The sequence below is a fragment of the Neltuma alba genome, unplaced genomic scaffold (assembly GCF_004799145.2).
Source record: "Neltuma alba isolate B1F8T4 unplaced genomic scaffold, ASM479914v2 tig00012343_pilon, whole genome shotgun sequence".
NCBI lineage: Eukaryota > Viridiplantae > Streptophyta > Magnoliopsida > Fabales > Fabaceae > Neltuma > Neltuma alba.
Window position 1 is genome coordinate 812783 of NW_021636852.1, and position 18200 is coordinate 830982.

An 18200-nucleotide genomic window follows, 5' to 3' on the forward strand; every position below is an offset into this window, starting at 1 on the left:
CAACCCTATATTTTACTCCAAACTGAATCTGAATGCCCCTCTTCATTTTTCATCTTTTTATACATATCAAAGACCACATACCTATTTTGCAAAACCATTCCCCATTTTATTTTATCTTCTCCAAAACTAGATTGTAGTGGTTGCATCGACATAATTTTTCTTAAACCATCCTCATTTACCAAACTTTTCAACTTTTGAAAATCCCAATTTCCACATTCATCAATCATCTCACGAACCTTATGCTTCAGATTATTTTCATTTGAAACCCTCGTGTAGAAATCCATCAGTTTCATGTTCTCCCCTACCCAGAAATCCTTCTAGAAATCCACACTCTCCCCATTATCTACCTCCCACACTATTCCACTTGAGATGAGAGGCCATGTTCTAGTCAGGTTTTTCCATAGTTTAGGATCTATTAGCTTGGAAATACATTCCTCTTTATATCAACATTTCTTCCATATTTTGCCTTTAAAAGAATAGAGCATAAACTAACTGGTTTGGCAATCACAGTCCATCCAATTCTTCCCAATAGAGCATCATTCATCACACTATATCCTTCAAACCAAAACCACCCTTCTCCTTAGAAGTACAAAGAAGATCCCAACTCACAACATACATCTTTCTCTTATTTTCATCACCATTCTAAATGAAATCTCTTTGAATTTTTTCCATGTGTTGCCTTACTCCTATTGGAATATGGCAATGTTGTATTTGGTAATTTGCCATTTGATTAGTTATAGATTGTACAAGGGTCAATCTGCCAGCTAGGGATAGAGTTTGTTTCTTCCACCCACTCAACTTCTTTTGCATTTTGTCAATTAAAAACTGAAACTTTTGCTTTGTGGTTCTACCTTTTGTAATATAAGCTCATAAATACCTCCCAAGGTCCTCCACAGCCTTGGAACCAATCAAGCTACAAATTTCACTTTGAGTTCTCCTATCAGTATTCTTGGAGAAAAACAAACTAGTTTTCTAAACATTTAGTTTTTGGCTAGACATCATCCCAAACTCTTCCATTACTTTTAGCAAATTACAAGTTCAACATTTGCCTCACAGAATAGAAGTAAATCATCAGCAAAAAGAAGATAGGGATAGAGCAATTCCTCTTCTTCCCACCCTTAAAGGGCTCTAACAGCCATTTTCAACATCATCCAGAATCATATGAGTCAATTTTTCCATGCCTAAAACAAAGAGATAGGGTGAAAGAGGATCTCCTTATCTCAAGCCCTGGTAGGATAAAAAGACTCTTTTTCCTCTCTATTCCACATGATAGCCATGGAAGAAGATGAAATGCACCACATAATCACATTCACCACATTCCTCTTAAGTTCAATTTCAATAAAAACTTTCTCTATAAAGTCCCATGACATTCTATCATAGGCCTTTTCTAAATCAATATTCACAGCCATATAACCTTTCCTACCATTCATTCTATTCATCGAGTGAACAAGTTCTTTAGCAATAACAATATTTTCATGAATATTCCTTCTAGAGACAAAACTAGCTTGAAAGGGAGAAACTAGCTTATCCATCACAGGCTTTAATCTATTTACAATAAGTTTTGTCAGGCCTTTATACAAGACATTACATATAAGGGTCTAAATTGACTTACAAATTCTGGTTTTTCGATTTTCAGGATTAGCACCAACAAATTTTTATTAATTTCCTTGATTTTCTCAGGAAAATTCTATAAATCTTTCAGAAATCTACTCACTAAATTGCCAACAATACTCAAGTTTTGTTGATAGAAATAAGCTAGAAACCCATCCTCCCCTAGTGCCTTAAAACTTTCCATCTGAAAGAAAACTCTCTGGACTTCCTTATCCTCACTCTTATTACTAATACAGCTTATAGCACTCTGTTTAATATTTCCCTAGTAATAATTTGTAGATATCCACTTCCTATCCCTCACTTCCTCTTTAAACAAACTTTGAAAGGAACAATGGAACAACTTTGCAATTTCCTCTTCATTTTTGACCCAAACTCCCTGATCATTTTTTAGCATAATATTTATGTTTCTTCTTCTTCTAATCAAAGTCTTGGTTTGATAGTACTTTGTGTTTCTATCCCCCCCAATCAATCCATCTCTCTCTCGACTTTTGAAGCCATAATACTTCTTCTTGCTTTAGTGTTTCAATCAGCTCTTTTTCTAGCTCTCCTTCAAGCTGTAATAGGAAAGGGTTATAGTTACGACCAACGTTTTCCTGGATACCGTAAAGCCTATTAAAAATTATCCTCTTTCTAATTCAATTCTTCCAAACTCATCTCTATTCTGGCACCTTAGTAAACTACTCAACTTAGCTAAGTTTTGGTGAGCTTTCATGTCATTTTCCCACCAACTCACTAGTTTTTCTTGAAATTGATCACTCAATTGCCAAGCAACTTCAAATCAAAAAATCCTATTCTTATTAGAGTAAAAAATAGGAATTAAATCAATCAAAATGGGATGGTGATCGAAACAAATCATTGGGGCTACTTTCACAACTGCATTTTCAAAGCACTACTGCCAAAGTGAATTTATCAAGCACCTGTCTAACCTTTTATGCACCCTATCCAAGCCTTCCCATTTAGGGCCTTTCCAAGTAAAGAAAGGACTAAAGGCATCAACATCAATCAGTTCACAATCCTAAATCATCTCATTAAACCTTCTACATTGTGCTTCATTCACTCTACCTCCTCCATTTTGCTTCAGAGGGGATTTAATTTCATTAAAATCCCTAGCAATCATCCACGGTTCATCAATCCTTTCAGCCATAGTTCTCAACTTGTTCCATAACTGCATACGTTTTTGTTCATTCGGACTACTGTAAACAATAGTTAAGAGACATTTCACTTGCATCCCTTAACCTAAAATGAATAAACTGATCTTTTTTGGTAATTTCTTCAACTTGAGCACCACCAAGTTCCCACATAATCCACAAACCCCCAGAGAATCCCTTTGCTTCCACACTCTGATTGAGTTTCTGAAACCCCAACATTTTATGGTTTTTTCAGCAACTCTACCAATAACCCTTGGTTCAAGAATTGTAGCCACATCCAACTTATATTTCCCCCTTCAATTCCTTAGTGCCGCAGCAAAGACTTTGCTGGTTGCACCTCTGCAATTCCAAACAAGGACTTTTATCATTAGCAAAAACAGAAACACAAGGAAACTAGAATCAATCAATACATTAGGCTTGTGACATCTTAGAACGCTTAATACTCATCATAGCACACTGTAGAGCTTCTTCTTCTACATATAGCTTGACCCCTTATTCAAACCATTCCATCTTTTTTAAGAATTCTACTAGAAGAATTTCCTGGATCGCATTCGCTTTCCCCCTTATTTCAACCTCCTTCCCTCCTCTACTTTTTTCATTGAACATAGCAATCTTCTCATGGAACTCAGGATTCTTCATTCCAATTCCACTGGTTGAAGCCTCTCTATTCCTCTATATAGAAGCTCCCACCATAACACTTCTTTCTTTTCTTCCTTGCTTCTCAACTACTTTTCCTCCACTCAAGGCCCTTTCCTGCAATTTTTATAGGTTCTGCATCCTTTATTACTTCCTTACTTTGTTTTCTTCTCTGTCTTGATTGAATCTTTTCCTCCACTAACCCCTGTTTCTAAAAAATTGTAGTATCTATCATGACACTATGTTGCACTTCACTCGTACTAGTTATTTCCCTTTCACCTTCCTCCATTTATAAAAAAAGCAAACCTTGAGCTAGATTGTTGTACTTGATTGATTATAATTGGTTTCCTTTGTCTGTGAGCTCTCATAATTGTTTTCCATAACTCTTTCTTTTCTACAGGCAGCACCTCCTCTTCCACATCCATCATTTTTTCTTTGGCCACTTCAACATTTTGTTCTTTTTCTTTAATTCCCTCACATTGCTCTGCCAAATGCCCAAAACAGCCACATTTTTTGCATAGTAGCCCATACTTTCATACTCCACACTTAGTAATAACCCTTCCACATCAAACTCAAGTACCAAAGGCTTAGTTAAATCTAACTCAACACACATTCTAGCAAACTTACCTCTGGTTCTTTGAGCCGTATGAATGTCAAAACGAATGGTTTTACCTATGGCATTCCCAAGGTTCAGCAGAAACTTCTTGTCAAAAACCAATGCTGGCAATTCTGGGAATCTCACCCAAGCAACCATAGGTTCAATCCTCTTTGTCCTAGGATTGAAATCTGGTTTCCATCTCGCAACACTTAGCTAAGCATCCTGAATAACCCATGGATCACCTGTCAAAGTCTCTATGTGATCATTCATATTCTGAAAGCTCACCAAAAAGAAGTCATGCTCCAAATCAAAAACTTGTATGTCCCCTTTCCTCTACCAGATTTGCTTCAACTTCATAACCACAAAAGCATAATTCAGTTGCCTTCCCATCAACTTCACAATCAACATCTTCTTAAAGGGTTGCATCATTCTCTTTCTTTCCTTTTCATTAATCTGAAACTTAGGGCACAATGGATTGTTTAGATCAACCTCAATTCTATCATTCGGATTCAGCACCTTATCAAAGTCCGTTCCTCTACCATAGCCTTCAGTTTCCCTTTCATCATCGCTGTTCGACCATTCCCACGAACATGTCTTCTTGCTTACATTGTTGATCAAAGATTCGCAATACAATCGAGGAGATTCTTGCATTTTCTCTTGCCTCATCCATTCTTCATTTCTCACTGGTACTAATTCCACACCAGTAAATTCTTGTCCTGTTATTCTCAACTTCCTTTTTCTACAGTTTGGTTCTTCCAATCCATCCTCCATTCCTCCTTCTTACTATGAAACGTCTCAATCCCTTGCTCGTACTGCACAAACAAAGGAGCTCTCTTTCTCTCTATCGCAGTGTGCAGCGGAGACTCTCAGATCACCCAAACAAGAAGCCTAATAGAGTCCTAAGATGTGAACCCTAGCAGAGCTAAACGGGTCCTATGTAGTGAATGGCCCTTTAATTTGAAAAAAAAAAAAGGCAGCAGGAGAGAAGCTTTGCCTATATTCTTAAACCAAGTTCTCTTGGTTAAACCAAACATGTTTAACCATATTCCATTTTTATTTTCATTTCCACCCTCTCAATTGTAGCGTGCAACCAAAAAGCCCATGACTATATTTTTATCACATTTATTTTATTGGATATCCCCAAATGGACAAAACAGGGCCATGTGGATGAAACTATGGTACCGTTTGGTACGAAGCATTGAAAATGAGAGATTGAGATTGAGATTGAGATTAAAAAAATAATGCTTAGCATGAGAAATTACTTATTACATTAGATTAGACAAACCTATATATGTGGGATTGGGAAATACCATAGGAGGAAGTGGTATTCTCCAATCCTACTTTCATAGGTTTACCTAATCCCATATAATAAACAATTATTCGTACTAAAGACTTTTTTGATGATTTTTTTCAATTGCAACCCTGATCTCTATTCCTCATTTTCAATGCTTCGTACCAAATGGGACCAATAAGTACAGCCAAGTGACTGATATTTGAATTTTATACAACTATTTGCTTATAAACATTACTTTCAATTTCATGATAATAGAGTCATTGGTTTAATTGGTAGTGAGTTAGCTTATAATTCACAAGATTGTGAGTTTGAATTCTACCTATAATGTGAAAACTCTATTGATCGGCAATCTGTAAGTACCTTTATAAACATTCTTTAAGTTTAGATACATGTTTCGCTTACATTTTTTGTAAAAAAAAATGATAATGGAATCGGAATGCATATCCCAAATTAATGCTTCAATGATCATAGACTACTTCAGAATACCAATACAACATGAATAATAGCAGGAGGGAAGGGAGAGAAACCGACAAGGAATCGTGGCCTAATGATATCATAATTGTTATTTATGTATGCCCCAAAATTTCTACAAATTTTAATTTTATACTCATTCCATTTCTAAATATGGCATCCGGCTGCCAAAATCTTGGGGCTTAAGGAATTGATTGTGTCCCAATGTTTTTTTTTCTTTTTATTTTTTCAAATCTACCCCAATTTAAATGTTTCTTGATCTGATAAAATTATTTATTAGGGATTGGGGGAAATCATTAAATGGAGGTGTAAGTGGAAATACTCCTCCGGTCCTAAATATAAGATCCCTTTTCTAGTATAATTTACACTACAAAAGGGGTCTTATATTTAGGACCGGAGGAGTATGTGTTTTTTTTTTTTAAAACATCATAGCTAGAATTTTGAACAAGTTTAAAAATGGACAATGACTCAAAACTTGGGTGCCATATTTTAATTAGGAAAGTGGGGTTAAGTATAATGTTTTAAAAGCCGAACCAGATATTGAACTGGAAAGGTCAGCAGGTCATGGTTTATTTGGTCGGATTTGTCGAACCAACATAATAATTAAATAAAAAATAGTATTATATACTTATGTGAGAATTTTTTTTTTGGCTTGAGTATATACTTATATGATAATATATGCATGAAAATCAAAATAATATGCTATCAAGTAATTTATAAATAAAGTTAAATAGTTTAATTTCACAATAAATCAGCAAATTTATATGTCTAAAAATGCATGTTTAATTTTATATTAATTATTTTAGATAAAATATAAATGCCTAAATATATAAAACTGAATTAGGCAAAATAACTGAATAAGAATAACTAAAAAAACAAAAAATCAGATAAAAAACATAAATAAACATTTTAAAAAGATGTTACCATTGGTCATTCCAATTATTTCTCACTCCACATAGCTTAAAAATTCCAACACCTCGGTGAATGTGTGTGGCTGTGGTGACTGGTGATAAACTTATTTACATTGAACGTAGTGAATGAGTCACAACAGCAGAACGGAGAAGAAAGAGTGTGGCTAGTGATTACTATCTTGTAGACTGATCATTTCATTTTCTTCCCTTCTCTACGCTATTTTATTTCTTCACTTTCTTCCTTCTTCGTCCAAGTCCCAGCATATTCGAGGGTCATGGGGAGCAATTGGTTCAGGTTTTAACTTTTGTCTTTGGATTTCATTGACATTTTTTCATTATTTTTGCAGGGAAATATCATAAAAGTATGCATTAGATTTTTTTTTCCTGGTTCTTTCTTCTTCCCTCCCTTCTTTTTTCTTCTTCTCCTTCAGTTTCATGTAACTGGACTCTCATCTTATAACCTGTCCAGCTTTCACAATCGGCACTGGTTTTCGGTTTGATAGCAACATCTGACTCAAAAGCCAGTTCTTGCCGGCTCAAGATGACTCAACTTCTAAAGCGGTTTTCAACCCTAAAATAAGCTGTTCAAACTCTGGTTGACAGTTTAATCAGTCTGGGTTTGAAACCATTGGTTGAGTATTATGCATGTTTTTCAATCCTAGTCCCCTTATAATTAACTTCTGATTCCACCCCTATGAATACTGCACCTTATTCCAGATTTTGTGCCACTCATAGGACTATTAACTGTAACTAGTTATTCAACAAAAGACTTATATGACAAGCCCTGGTATCAAATTTTAGTAAGAATATGGGCCTTGGAATTACTACAATTTATTGGTGAGAAAGAATTGTATTTATTATTTATTCAATATTTGTCTTTTAATTTTGAAACTGCACAAACACACACACACACACACAATCATGTGTTCCCGTATGTTCACATATATATAACAGGTTAGATTCGTTAGGAGATGTGAAGTGAATTACTTGGAATAGCATTAATATTGCATGAAAGTGAACAAATATAATATTTATTACATTATTATTATTTAATATGCTTTTAAATTCTTTGATTTTTTTTGACAGATGTTAAATTCATCAATTCATCTAGAATCTTACAAAGACCGGTTGAGAACTTTTTTTTTTTTTTGATACAGAGAACTAATTTCTCTCGTCAAGCTACAACTCTTGTTCAATAGGTGGTGGTTGATTAAAATATATACAAAAGTTAATCTGCAAGAACAAGACCCTCTCAAAAAGTGTTAGAAAACCAAACCTACCACTCTATGGAGAGCTTAATCTTGTACCATCATCAATAATGTGTCCAAAGGCAGCCCACAAAGATCAAGTTAATAGCCTCTATATAATTAGAATAAATAACTGTATTTCTTAAGACCTTTGTCTTAGCATAAGTGGAGTTCATTTAAGATCCTCATCATAACTATAGACACAATTGAAATAGGCTGATTTGAACATTTTGATTATGCTTAGTATTTGTTGGCTCAAAAAACTTGTTCGCATCTCGCCGTCGAAATGTCCTATGAATTGTAGCCAGGGTGTTGGCCATTGAATCTTCTTAATATATCGCTGCCCAACTTCATGCTTTAAGTTCCACCTTACCCAATCTGCTCACATATCTAGGGAACCACTAACTTCCATCACTGAATAACATTCGAACAGTCTCTAATTACATGCATTGAACCTTCAATTTATGCATACCCAAATTAGCACTCTACTGAATATGTGGGTTCTTCCATGTGTGAATAATCACATGAAAAGTTTGATCTTTTCCGATATCAACCATCTCTAGAGAAGTTTACACACACTACTATATCTGTTTGCTGCTAAGTACTTGCAAAGAGAAAGTGATATGTAGATTTAACAGAAAAACAACCATCCATGGACGGTTTTCAATAGAATTGATCCTCTCCTCTCTCTTTTCTCCTCACGGGGTGGATGTGCATGGATATTTTGATAACAACATGTTAAGGCAATCACTCAGTTAACCTCTCTATCCCTATCCCCCCAATTGTTTACACAATCCACTGCTATGACATTCATGTAGTTAAATCTTTCCCTTAAAAGATCGGATCATGTTGATAATAAAGCGAACATTTATTTCAGACTAATTCTCAAACCATAATGAAGCGGAAGCACCGTTGCCAATATTCTTTTTTACCCAAACCTGCCTTGAAAGTGCTCCACGTGTCACATATCCCTCTCCAAGTCACAGAAGAGTTTACCTTCTTTGCCTCCGGCATGGTTACAATATTTGTATTTATTTCTCTGGTCCTATTTATAAGACACTTCTAGCATATTTCACACAAACAAAAAAAAACCTTAAACTTCATTAACTTTCATTTAAAATTTAGTAACTTCTCAACTTTATCTCTGTTTAATACGTATTATATCCCATGTAAATAACGTCGACACAATAATAAATAAGAGGTAAAATTATACATTATACAAAAAATTTCTCTAATACTCTATAAATAAGACCAAAAATCATCTTCTCTCTTTGCTTTATAAATAGTACAAAGGAGTAGTACTTGGCACATTGACCCATAAAGCATTTTTTATCAAAAAGAAGTTTCCAACAAGGTTTCAACACGTAGTGAAATTGTTCCTGACAAACTAAAGTTGTAACAGGCGAATTAATTATTGACTAAGAAAAAGTTTTAAGGTTTAACAATTTCACTATGTTTAACCTTGAATAATTCAATTATTGTGGTATAAAAAAATTTAATTATTTTATTTATTTAAAATTTATTTAATTATACTTAAATAAAAATTTTAACCTTTCCCAAATTGTGTGTGGAAGTGATGGAGTAGATCCTAATTAAAGAGATCTCCACTGCCTCATAAATTCGACGGTCGGAATTATAAGTGTGAAACGCTCTCCCTCCTGATATCCTACCAATTTTAAGTAAGAAGTTTTCTGCATTTTCACGTTATACTTAGTGCCTGTTAGTATTTTCAAATTTCAATACAAGAATACTTGTGCGTATGAAAAAAAGAATTTAAGTCAAGCAACAAGAAAACAAAACATAAGCAAGCTACAGGAAATGCTAATCAAAGTCTAATAGGAAAAATCCAAAAAAAAAAGTTTAAAATTACTAAATTTTAAATCATGTTTGGTAACAATACTTTAATGGGTTTTGACAATACTGGATTTGTAAGCAAAAACATATTTTTGTAGAAATTTCTTATTTGAAATTTAGTAATTGCAAACGTTTTTCCTTGGAGATTCTCCCAATCTCATATTGGAATTGAAAAAATCATATTAAAATTTAAAAACTTAGCAACGTAGTATGATGCTTCAATGCAATAACTAAGGGATGGTTTGGTTCAACTCCACTGTAAGTATGCAATGATAAGCCTTATTACATTACAATGGATAACCTGTTTGGTTAGGCTTATTGATGGTAATTAATTAATTAATATTGTACTGGTAAAAAAATTGCACATTTTTTTTTTGGAAATATCAATTTCTAGGGGGGCTCCTATGATTATTCATTGCATGTATGTAATCCTTTATAAAATGTCAATTTTATCCTCAATGACCTAAGTGAAAAGACATTTGCCCTTAGCAATTATTATCAACAATACTTCTTCACCATCATTACCGGCCACACGTCTTCCTTCCTCACCTCCTTCTTCATCTTCAACAATGGGACCTGCTTCATTGAGTAGGGCATGCTATTTATTATTTATTGAAGCCCATATGCTGAAGTTTTCTTTGATGCTACCTCATTGTGGGTTTCCCATTGTCATGTTTGTCTAGCTTTTAATCTGGGTTTGTGTTTGTGGATTCGCTCAATGATTTAGGTTTGTGGTTTTAAATTTGATTGAGCATATCTGTTTAGGATTATTATTTGATTGGATCAAGTGCTTAATGGATTTGATCCCGAATGAAAAAAGCAACTGTAATGGGTCAAATGACAAGTTAGTTATGGATGGTGGCATACGATGGTAATCGCGTAGGCGAAGGAAATCTTGGGGTTTCATAGAAACAGTTGAATGGTTGGTCCCTTGAGATCGATAAGTATGGTGATTGGTGAAGATGGAGGTGTGCTAAATAGGGAAGGGGAAAAGTCTCCTTTAGTGGCATTTTGGTCCACATATATTTATATTTAAATTAATTGAAAAATTAATTTTGTCTCCCATCCCTTTAGTATGATACCAAACTAAAAATATGGTAATCAAGATTGCATACATTATGCTCCTCTAGTCCTATTTATAAGACACTTTTTGCATATTTCATACAAACCAAGGGAAACATTAAAATGCATTAACTTTCCATTAAAATATAATGATTTTTCAATTTTATCCATATTTAATATATATGCCTTTCAAAAGAGATAACTACCTACACTATAATAAATAAAGGACAAAATAGTACATTCATATTGAAAATTTAATGAAATGACTTATAAATATATAGGACAAAAGAAAAAATTCTCTCTTTGTCCTATAAATAGGATCAGAGGAGTATATTGTATTACAATGCATTGCATGTGCAATGGAACCAAACGCACCCTTAACTGAATCATCACAAAATAATTGTGTTGCATATAAATGATAGTTGAGTGGCTGTCAAAGATAGAGCCATAGAGGAGTGGTTAAATGATAGTTGTTGACAGATTCTAATGCATATACGGATATGGTAATTTAGTATCATTTCCTGTCCTAAATATAAGAACTAATTGATTAATTTGAGTAGATTGAGAAAATGAGTTATTTGTAATAAATAAGTGTTGTTTTTTTCTAAAATATCATTGTTAGAACTACCATTATTAGGAAAAATAGATAAATATGAGAGATAAAGTGGATTAGGGTCTTATATTTAGGACAAAATAAAAATCAAATGAGGTATTTTATTAAGGACCAAAGTACTTTTTTTTTCAACTCTCAACCTAATCTTTTATGAATAAAGGAAATAAATGCTACCAACATGTAACCAACTGATAGATATCTGTCAATTGAATCAATTCATTTCACATGCAGAGTGGGGGTGAACTATCATAAATTTGATAGCCTCTTCTCAAAAAAAGAAAAATCAACCATGCATCATCATGAGTTGTTATTTCATATATATATATGTATATTTTCTAACTTATGATTTATTTAGACCTGCACTGAAGGAGCATAAGAAAAGGAAGACTAATGATAGTAAATAAGCAAGTGACTCCCTCTTATTTTTATTATAAATCACTTTTATATTAGACCACCAGCATCAATGAAAGTTAGTTATATCATTGAAATTTCTATAAATTGCTTTGATTTCTATATTTACCCATAATAAATATTATTACAAGTTTGCAAAGAAAAATACTTATTTTCCTATCAACCACCATTATTTATGGTGGCCTATATGCTATCTTCTCTATCATGTGACATTCGCGTCGTGTTAGATTTGATCAAGCATAATGGAGAGGGTGGGGATATTCAATTATTACGCCAGCTAATACTCGTCCCGGATTTGATCAAGATTATGATGAAGATGAATGCCTCTTTCTTGTTTGTATGGCCCTCATTTTTTTAATTTGGTCGCCGAATAGTGAAGAAATGTAAAGATTGGATTCGAGTGCGGAATAAAAAATTGTCGAGGGACAGAATGAAATATCGTTAAAGTTGATGCATTGCTCTTTCATCAAAACACTTTCTTGCGTAGTTTTTCTTTCCATAAGGCTATTCTTTCTACTAAGGAATGCTCTTGTTTATGATTGCAACAAAAAAAAAAATACTACTTTCTGTTCTAAATATAAAACCTAATTATAGTATAAATTATATTACAAAGTAGATTTTATATTTAGGACCGAAGATAGTATGAATTTTTGTTTATATTAACTCTCCCTCCATTAAATCCTATATCTGCCTCCGCCTTTATCATGATGTAGACTCTCTAATATTGACATGGTTCGTTTGCCTTCCACAGCTAAATCTCCCCTCTGTCCCCTCTGTACACATGTCTATTTTACAAACAAACAACAGATGTTTGGACATGAAGCATCCTTATTTTTCAATGTCATAAAGCTTTGGACCTTGTTTTGGCCAATGAGGATACTTGCTAAAAAAACGTAACTCTTCTCTTGACGATCTCTTTGAATTTGTTGTCTTTTTGGGATCCTCATGAAGCCAATTTAGGATCAAATGCACTAAACTTGGATAAAAGTGCAGCCAGTAGCTTGATCTTATAATTATTTCTCATGTGTATTCGATACTCTTATTCTTTTTATGGTGTATCTAACACCCTAATTATATTTTTCTAGTGTATCCAGTACCTCGATGTTATTATTATTTTTATTTACATCGAGTGCTAAATGTAACTAAAAAAAATAATATTGAGGTGCTGAAATGCATTAGGAAAATAAAAATAGGGTGTTGAATGCACTATAAAAATGATGGCATATTTGGAAGCACCTAGAAAATATAAGATGATCAGGACACTAGATACAACTTTACCCAATAAACTTCTATCAAATATTGAATGACACTCAGACAACCAATTTACTGCTCTATATGGTTATAAATCTTAGAGTTATGTAAATGATTAATTTACAAATATTAAAAAAATTAGTTAAGTTAGTTATTTATAAAATTTTATATTGGTTTGCTTAAAATATTCCTTCTAATTATTTGCATTTAAAATTCTCTTTACATATGTAATTAATAGAGATAATTTCCAAAAAAAAATATAAATTTTGAAAATGAAGTGAATTGAGGTATTTTATTTTCGACCTAAGCAAGCTCTTCCTACTAGCTTTACATTTAGAACCCGAGGGAGTATTAATGAAGGGCATAGGTGAAATTTTTTAATAAATGAGGTCAATATGTGTTGTTAGCTGTCATACTCTTTTGGTCATATTTATAGTAGAAAAGAAGATATTTTTTATCCTATTTATAGGGTACTAAGAATTTTTTGTGTGCAAATGTACAATTTTATCTTTCATTTATTATTATGTTGGTTTTGTTTACATGAGGTATAATATATATTAAATATGAATAAAATTAAAAAGTTTGTTAAATTTTAAACAAGAGTTAATGAAATTTAAGGTTTTTCTTAGTATATAAAATATATTAGAAGTGATTTATAAGTAAGACAAGATGAGTATTTAGGATTAAAAGGAGGCTCCATAAATTCGCATATGCTACTGTTGCAGTCCTAATGCACGTTCTATGAGGAATTGAGTAATCCTTATTAATTATAGGTCATTAAGTAGGGTATTTATTTATTTTTTTTAAGATTGCGCATATTTAAAATTATAGTTAATTTTTCTTATTTTACTTTTTATGATGTAATTAAGGTTAACTTTGAAATTTTTTTTCATTTTCAAACAAATTCAATGACTTATTATGTTAAAGTGGTGAGATGTTTTATAGCAGGACGAGAGCAGTATGTTAAAACCTACTCCTCTGGTCCTATTTATCAAATATTTTCAACATGTTTTATATACTAGACTTAGAAAAAAATATTAAACTGTATGAACTTTCTTATAAAATATAACAACTTTTAAATTTTATCCTTATTTAATATATACCTTTCAAAAAATAATTATCTATACTATAACAAATAAAGGACAAAATAGTATATTTATCCTAAAAATTTAATAATCTAACTTATAAATAGGACCCAAAAAAATCTTTTCTCTCTTACAAATAAGACTAGAAAAGTAACGAGTAAAGACAATAGTATCACATCCACGCATTCCTAGTTTTATATTTGCTCTTAACCAATGGTTGACTTTCTTCTTTATGAATCTCAAATTTATCTCTCATATTTTATTGAACCCCGACTTTAACAACTGAAATAATAACTTACATTTTGGACCATCAAAAAACTCCAACAAGCTAACTACTATATACTTGACACTAGTAATATTATGAACTTGAGCTCAAATTAAACATATTACATATTTTCATCAATAATAAATAAAATGATACAAAAATATACTTACTGCTTTCATCAAAGAATATTTATTTTGATGAAAAGACTAACATTTAAAAATAGAAAATTATCTTGGAACAAAGTGAATATATCTTTCTCTCAACGTAAAAATCAAGGAACAAAGTACATTGAATAGGTATGGTTACGAATCAAGAGCCGAAAGTGGGTATTGATGGATGCAGTCAGCCCAGGGGCCCCCGTTTGCCTCTCCGTTTATGGGTCTAATACACTCCAAAACGACACTGCAGCACTTGGGCCCGCTGCCCATTCCAATTAGCCAAATCTTATCACCCTTCTTAACTCTTTCCTTGGCTTCCAAGTAACCAACTTCATACCACAGAGAAGATGATGCCTGGTTCCCAAACCTATACAGAGTCATCAATGCAGCTTCCATGTCGCTCTCTGCAAGCTTCAACCCCTTTCCGATCTCCCTTATCACCGGCCACCCAGTACACGGCAGGCAAAAATGATCAACCGCTGTCTTGAAATTCGGCACATGATGAATACCTTGTGTCTTGTTCATCATCTTATTCTTTAATAACGAGACAACGTACCAGAATTTCTCTGTAAAAGGAAGGATTTTAGGACTTAAAATGGAGATATTTGAACGAAGAGTTTCACCAGCGACTTGAAACACATCTCCTTTCAGCGTCACTCCGAGCATTCCCTGTGAATCCTCTTCCCTAAAGGCAGCGAAATAAGTTCTGTCGTCGAAGGCTCTCTGGGTTCTGAGGGTCCTAGTCACTTTGTATTTGGAATAATTCCTCATTTCTTTCTTGTTTGAGAGCAATATCGCTGCACTTCCCATCCGAAACAAACAGTTAAGGATCAACTTGGAACGCTCTTTACCAGGGTACCAACCTGTTGATAAAATCTCAGCGCTGATGACAACGGCGGTGGAGTTCCTGTGAACACTCAAAAGATTCTTAGCCAAATCGATGCCGATGGCACTTGCACTACACCCCATACCAGAGATACTGTAACTTTTAATGTCACTTCGCATGGAATATTTGTTGATGATAATGGAGCTTAAAGAAGGGACAGGACAAAAGCCACTACAGTTCGATATAAGTATGTCGATGTCAAGAGGAGAAACCTTAGTTTTAGCTAAGAGATCATCAACGACAGGAAAAAGAACCATTTCAACTTCTCTTATGGATTCACTATGATGGGATTTGGGAGGAATGTAGTGTAATGCAGGAGGTAGACATGTCTCTTCACTTAGTCCAGAAGAAGTGAGGATCTTGGCCATGAAAGTGACGCTCTCTTTGTCAAAACCAACAGCGGAGGCATTTTCTTGGAACATTGAGAAGGGAACCCTGCAAGAAGCTGGTGGTTTCAGACACGAGTAATCCACGAGGTAAACTGGAGGAGGCTTTGAAAGAAAGTGTTTCAGTGCAAAACACAGAAGAAAAATACAGAGAAGGAGGAAATGGGTTCTAAGTTCAAAGTTTTGCAGGATTAGGAATGCTTCAGTGAAAGCCAGAAGTGAGAGAATCAAAAGCCATAGCAATTCAGAAAGATTTGAAAGGAAATGGCTTGAGAAGAGAGTGATAGTTTCAGTGATATGGGAATCTTGGTTTTGCGTAGATATCGCTTCCATTTGGAATATGATGAAATATTGCCCAGTGGGAGGCGAGTGTTGTGATCTGCACATGAGGAAAGCGATAAATTTAAAGGTGAACGACCGAACATGTCAACTCTTCACCTACGAATGTTGTAGTGGGAATTAGTTTCCGTGCTCGTTGCGTAACACCTCATGTAATTATATCACATGTGTGATAAAATATTTCATTTAAAAATCTATATGTATTTTCAGTATTCAAAACAGGTCATAATTTCAAAATATTTTTTTGACATAGCTTAACACAAAATAAACTATTGAAGTCTTATAGTTATGACAAATAAAAATATAACATAGCATATGCTTGAGAAGTACAGAAACCATCACGGCTCACTCCATCAGTGCGTTCCCTTAATTCCTACTAGATCTTTCATTTGAAAATGTTAATATAAGAGATGAGATCTAACGTCTCAGTAACTATTTAAATTCTAACCTATACAAACAAGTCATACATGACAAACAAAAATCTGATTATATATATTTGTGTATGGAAATCACGAATGTATACATTCAACTTAATTTCATTTTTAATTCAACCATATACCAACATCATTTTTCAATATATCCAAAAATAATGTAATATGCATCTTCTCTTATATCACTGTCTATCCTTATACTGCCGGCTGGAGCTATAGGCTAACACATAATTCAATAGAAACTAATCCATTTTACTGAATTATTCCAAGTTTACCAAAACTGGAGATATACCTAGCTAAAGATATAAAGCTCAAGTTTGGACTATAGCTCCCTTCTTTTGCAAATAAAATAAGGAAGTGTCACATGTTTTATAGTTCCAATAAATTTTCAGCAAAAAAAAAAAACATGGAAGGAGGAGTTCTGACAAGTGCCACCTACTGTGGACCGAATAATGGCATACCACGTGATAATTTTATATCCATGCAAATCTCCTTCTATCCTTAGCTCAACAATGCATATGTCATATGCGATTAATATTACATCAGAAGTACGTCCTCAAATATATTATTAACAATAAGATAGCAATAAAATTTCTGTATCAATAACTATCAATATATTTAAATATTGATAATAATTAATAGCAATAAATCTTAACAAATTAAAGTAACATTAAAACATTTATTTGAAAAGTCATAATACACACACACACATATATATATTTCAATATGGTATAATAAAAATTAGAAAATCCACAATATAATCATGTGAAAGTCATAATACATACATATATTTCAATATGGTATAATATAATCATACATAATTCACTTGTACATGAAAGAATATTTAGAGTTACCTCTACTCTTTAGCTTACAAATAATCACAATAATCCAAAATTCTCAACAAGAGTCTACAAAATTGGACATAAATATTTATTAATATATAAAATAAACTATTCTAAAATTCTAAGACTACCCTCTAAATATATTAACTCCAAAACTATAGAAATATATTAACTCTCCCAAATTTAGCTATTTATAATGGATACAATATTATCTGGAAATTTTCCATATAAGAAAATATTTAAAATTAATGAAATAAATAAATATATATTGCCCAAAATCTAAATATTTCGTATTAAAATCTCGATTATTTATTATAGTCTCACTTAAAATTTTTTCTAAGCAACTCTTTTGAATTATAAGTAAACCATAACTTTATCTAATTTCATAAAATTTTTAATTTACAATTCTTGAAGTTTTTAAAAATTATTTTAACAATATATCTTTGGCCTATTCAATATTTGAACAGATTAAAACCTCAATAATATATTAAATAATTCAAATAAATTATTTAACTTAAATTTAATTAGTAAAAACATTGTATATGTCTTAAAAATAAATATTTAACTAAAATCCTAATTTAAAATTCTCAAAATAATCACAAACCAAATATAAACCGATTAAAATTATTTAATAGTGTATCTTTAAATTTCTATGGTTATATATTGTCAAAACTCATTACTTACTCCATACCCAAACCATG

At 32.7% G+C, this 18200-nt stretch overlaps 1 protein-coding gene across 1 annotated transcript; it reads right to left on the reverse strand.

The window, feature by feature from the left end:
• Positions 1-14548: 14548 nt before the first annotated feature.
• On the reverse strand, positions 14549-16259 carry LOC114726127 (3-ketoacyl-CoA synthase 6-like). The gene has a single exon (XM_028912691.1). It carries the CDS (start codon positions 16218-16220, stop codon positions 14760-14762), a length of 1461 nt encoding a protein of 486 aa, XP_028768524.1. The 5' UTR covers positions 16221-16259; the 3' UTR covers positions 14549-14759.
• Positions 16260-18200: the final 1941 nt, after the last annotated feature.

Bases quoted from the DNA above. Each gene is read 5' to 3' on its own strand.
- LOC114726127 (XM_028912691.1), bottom strand. From the start codon at position 16,220: ATGGAAGCGATATCTACGCAAAACCAAGATTCCCATATCACTGAAACT.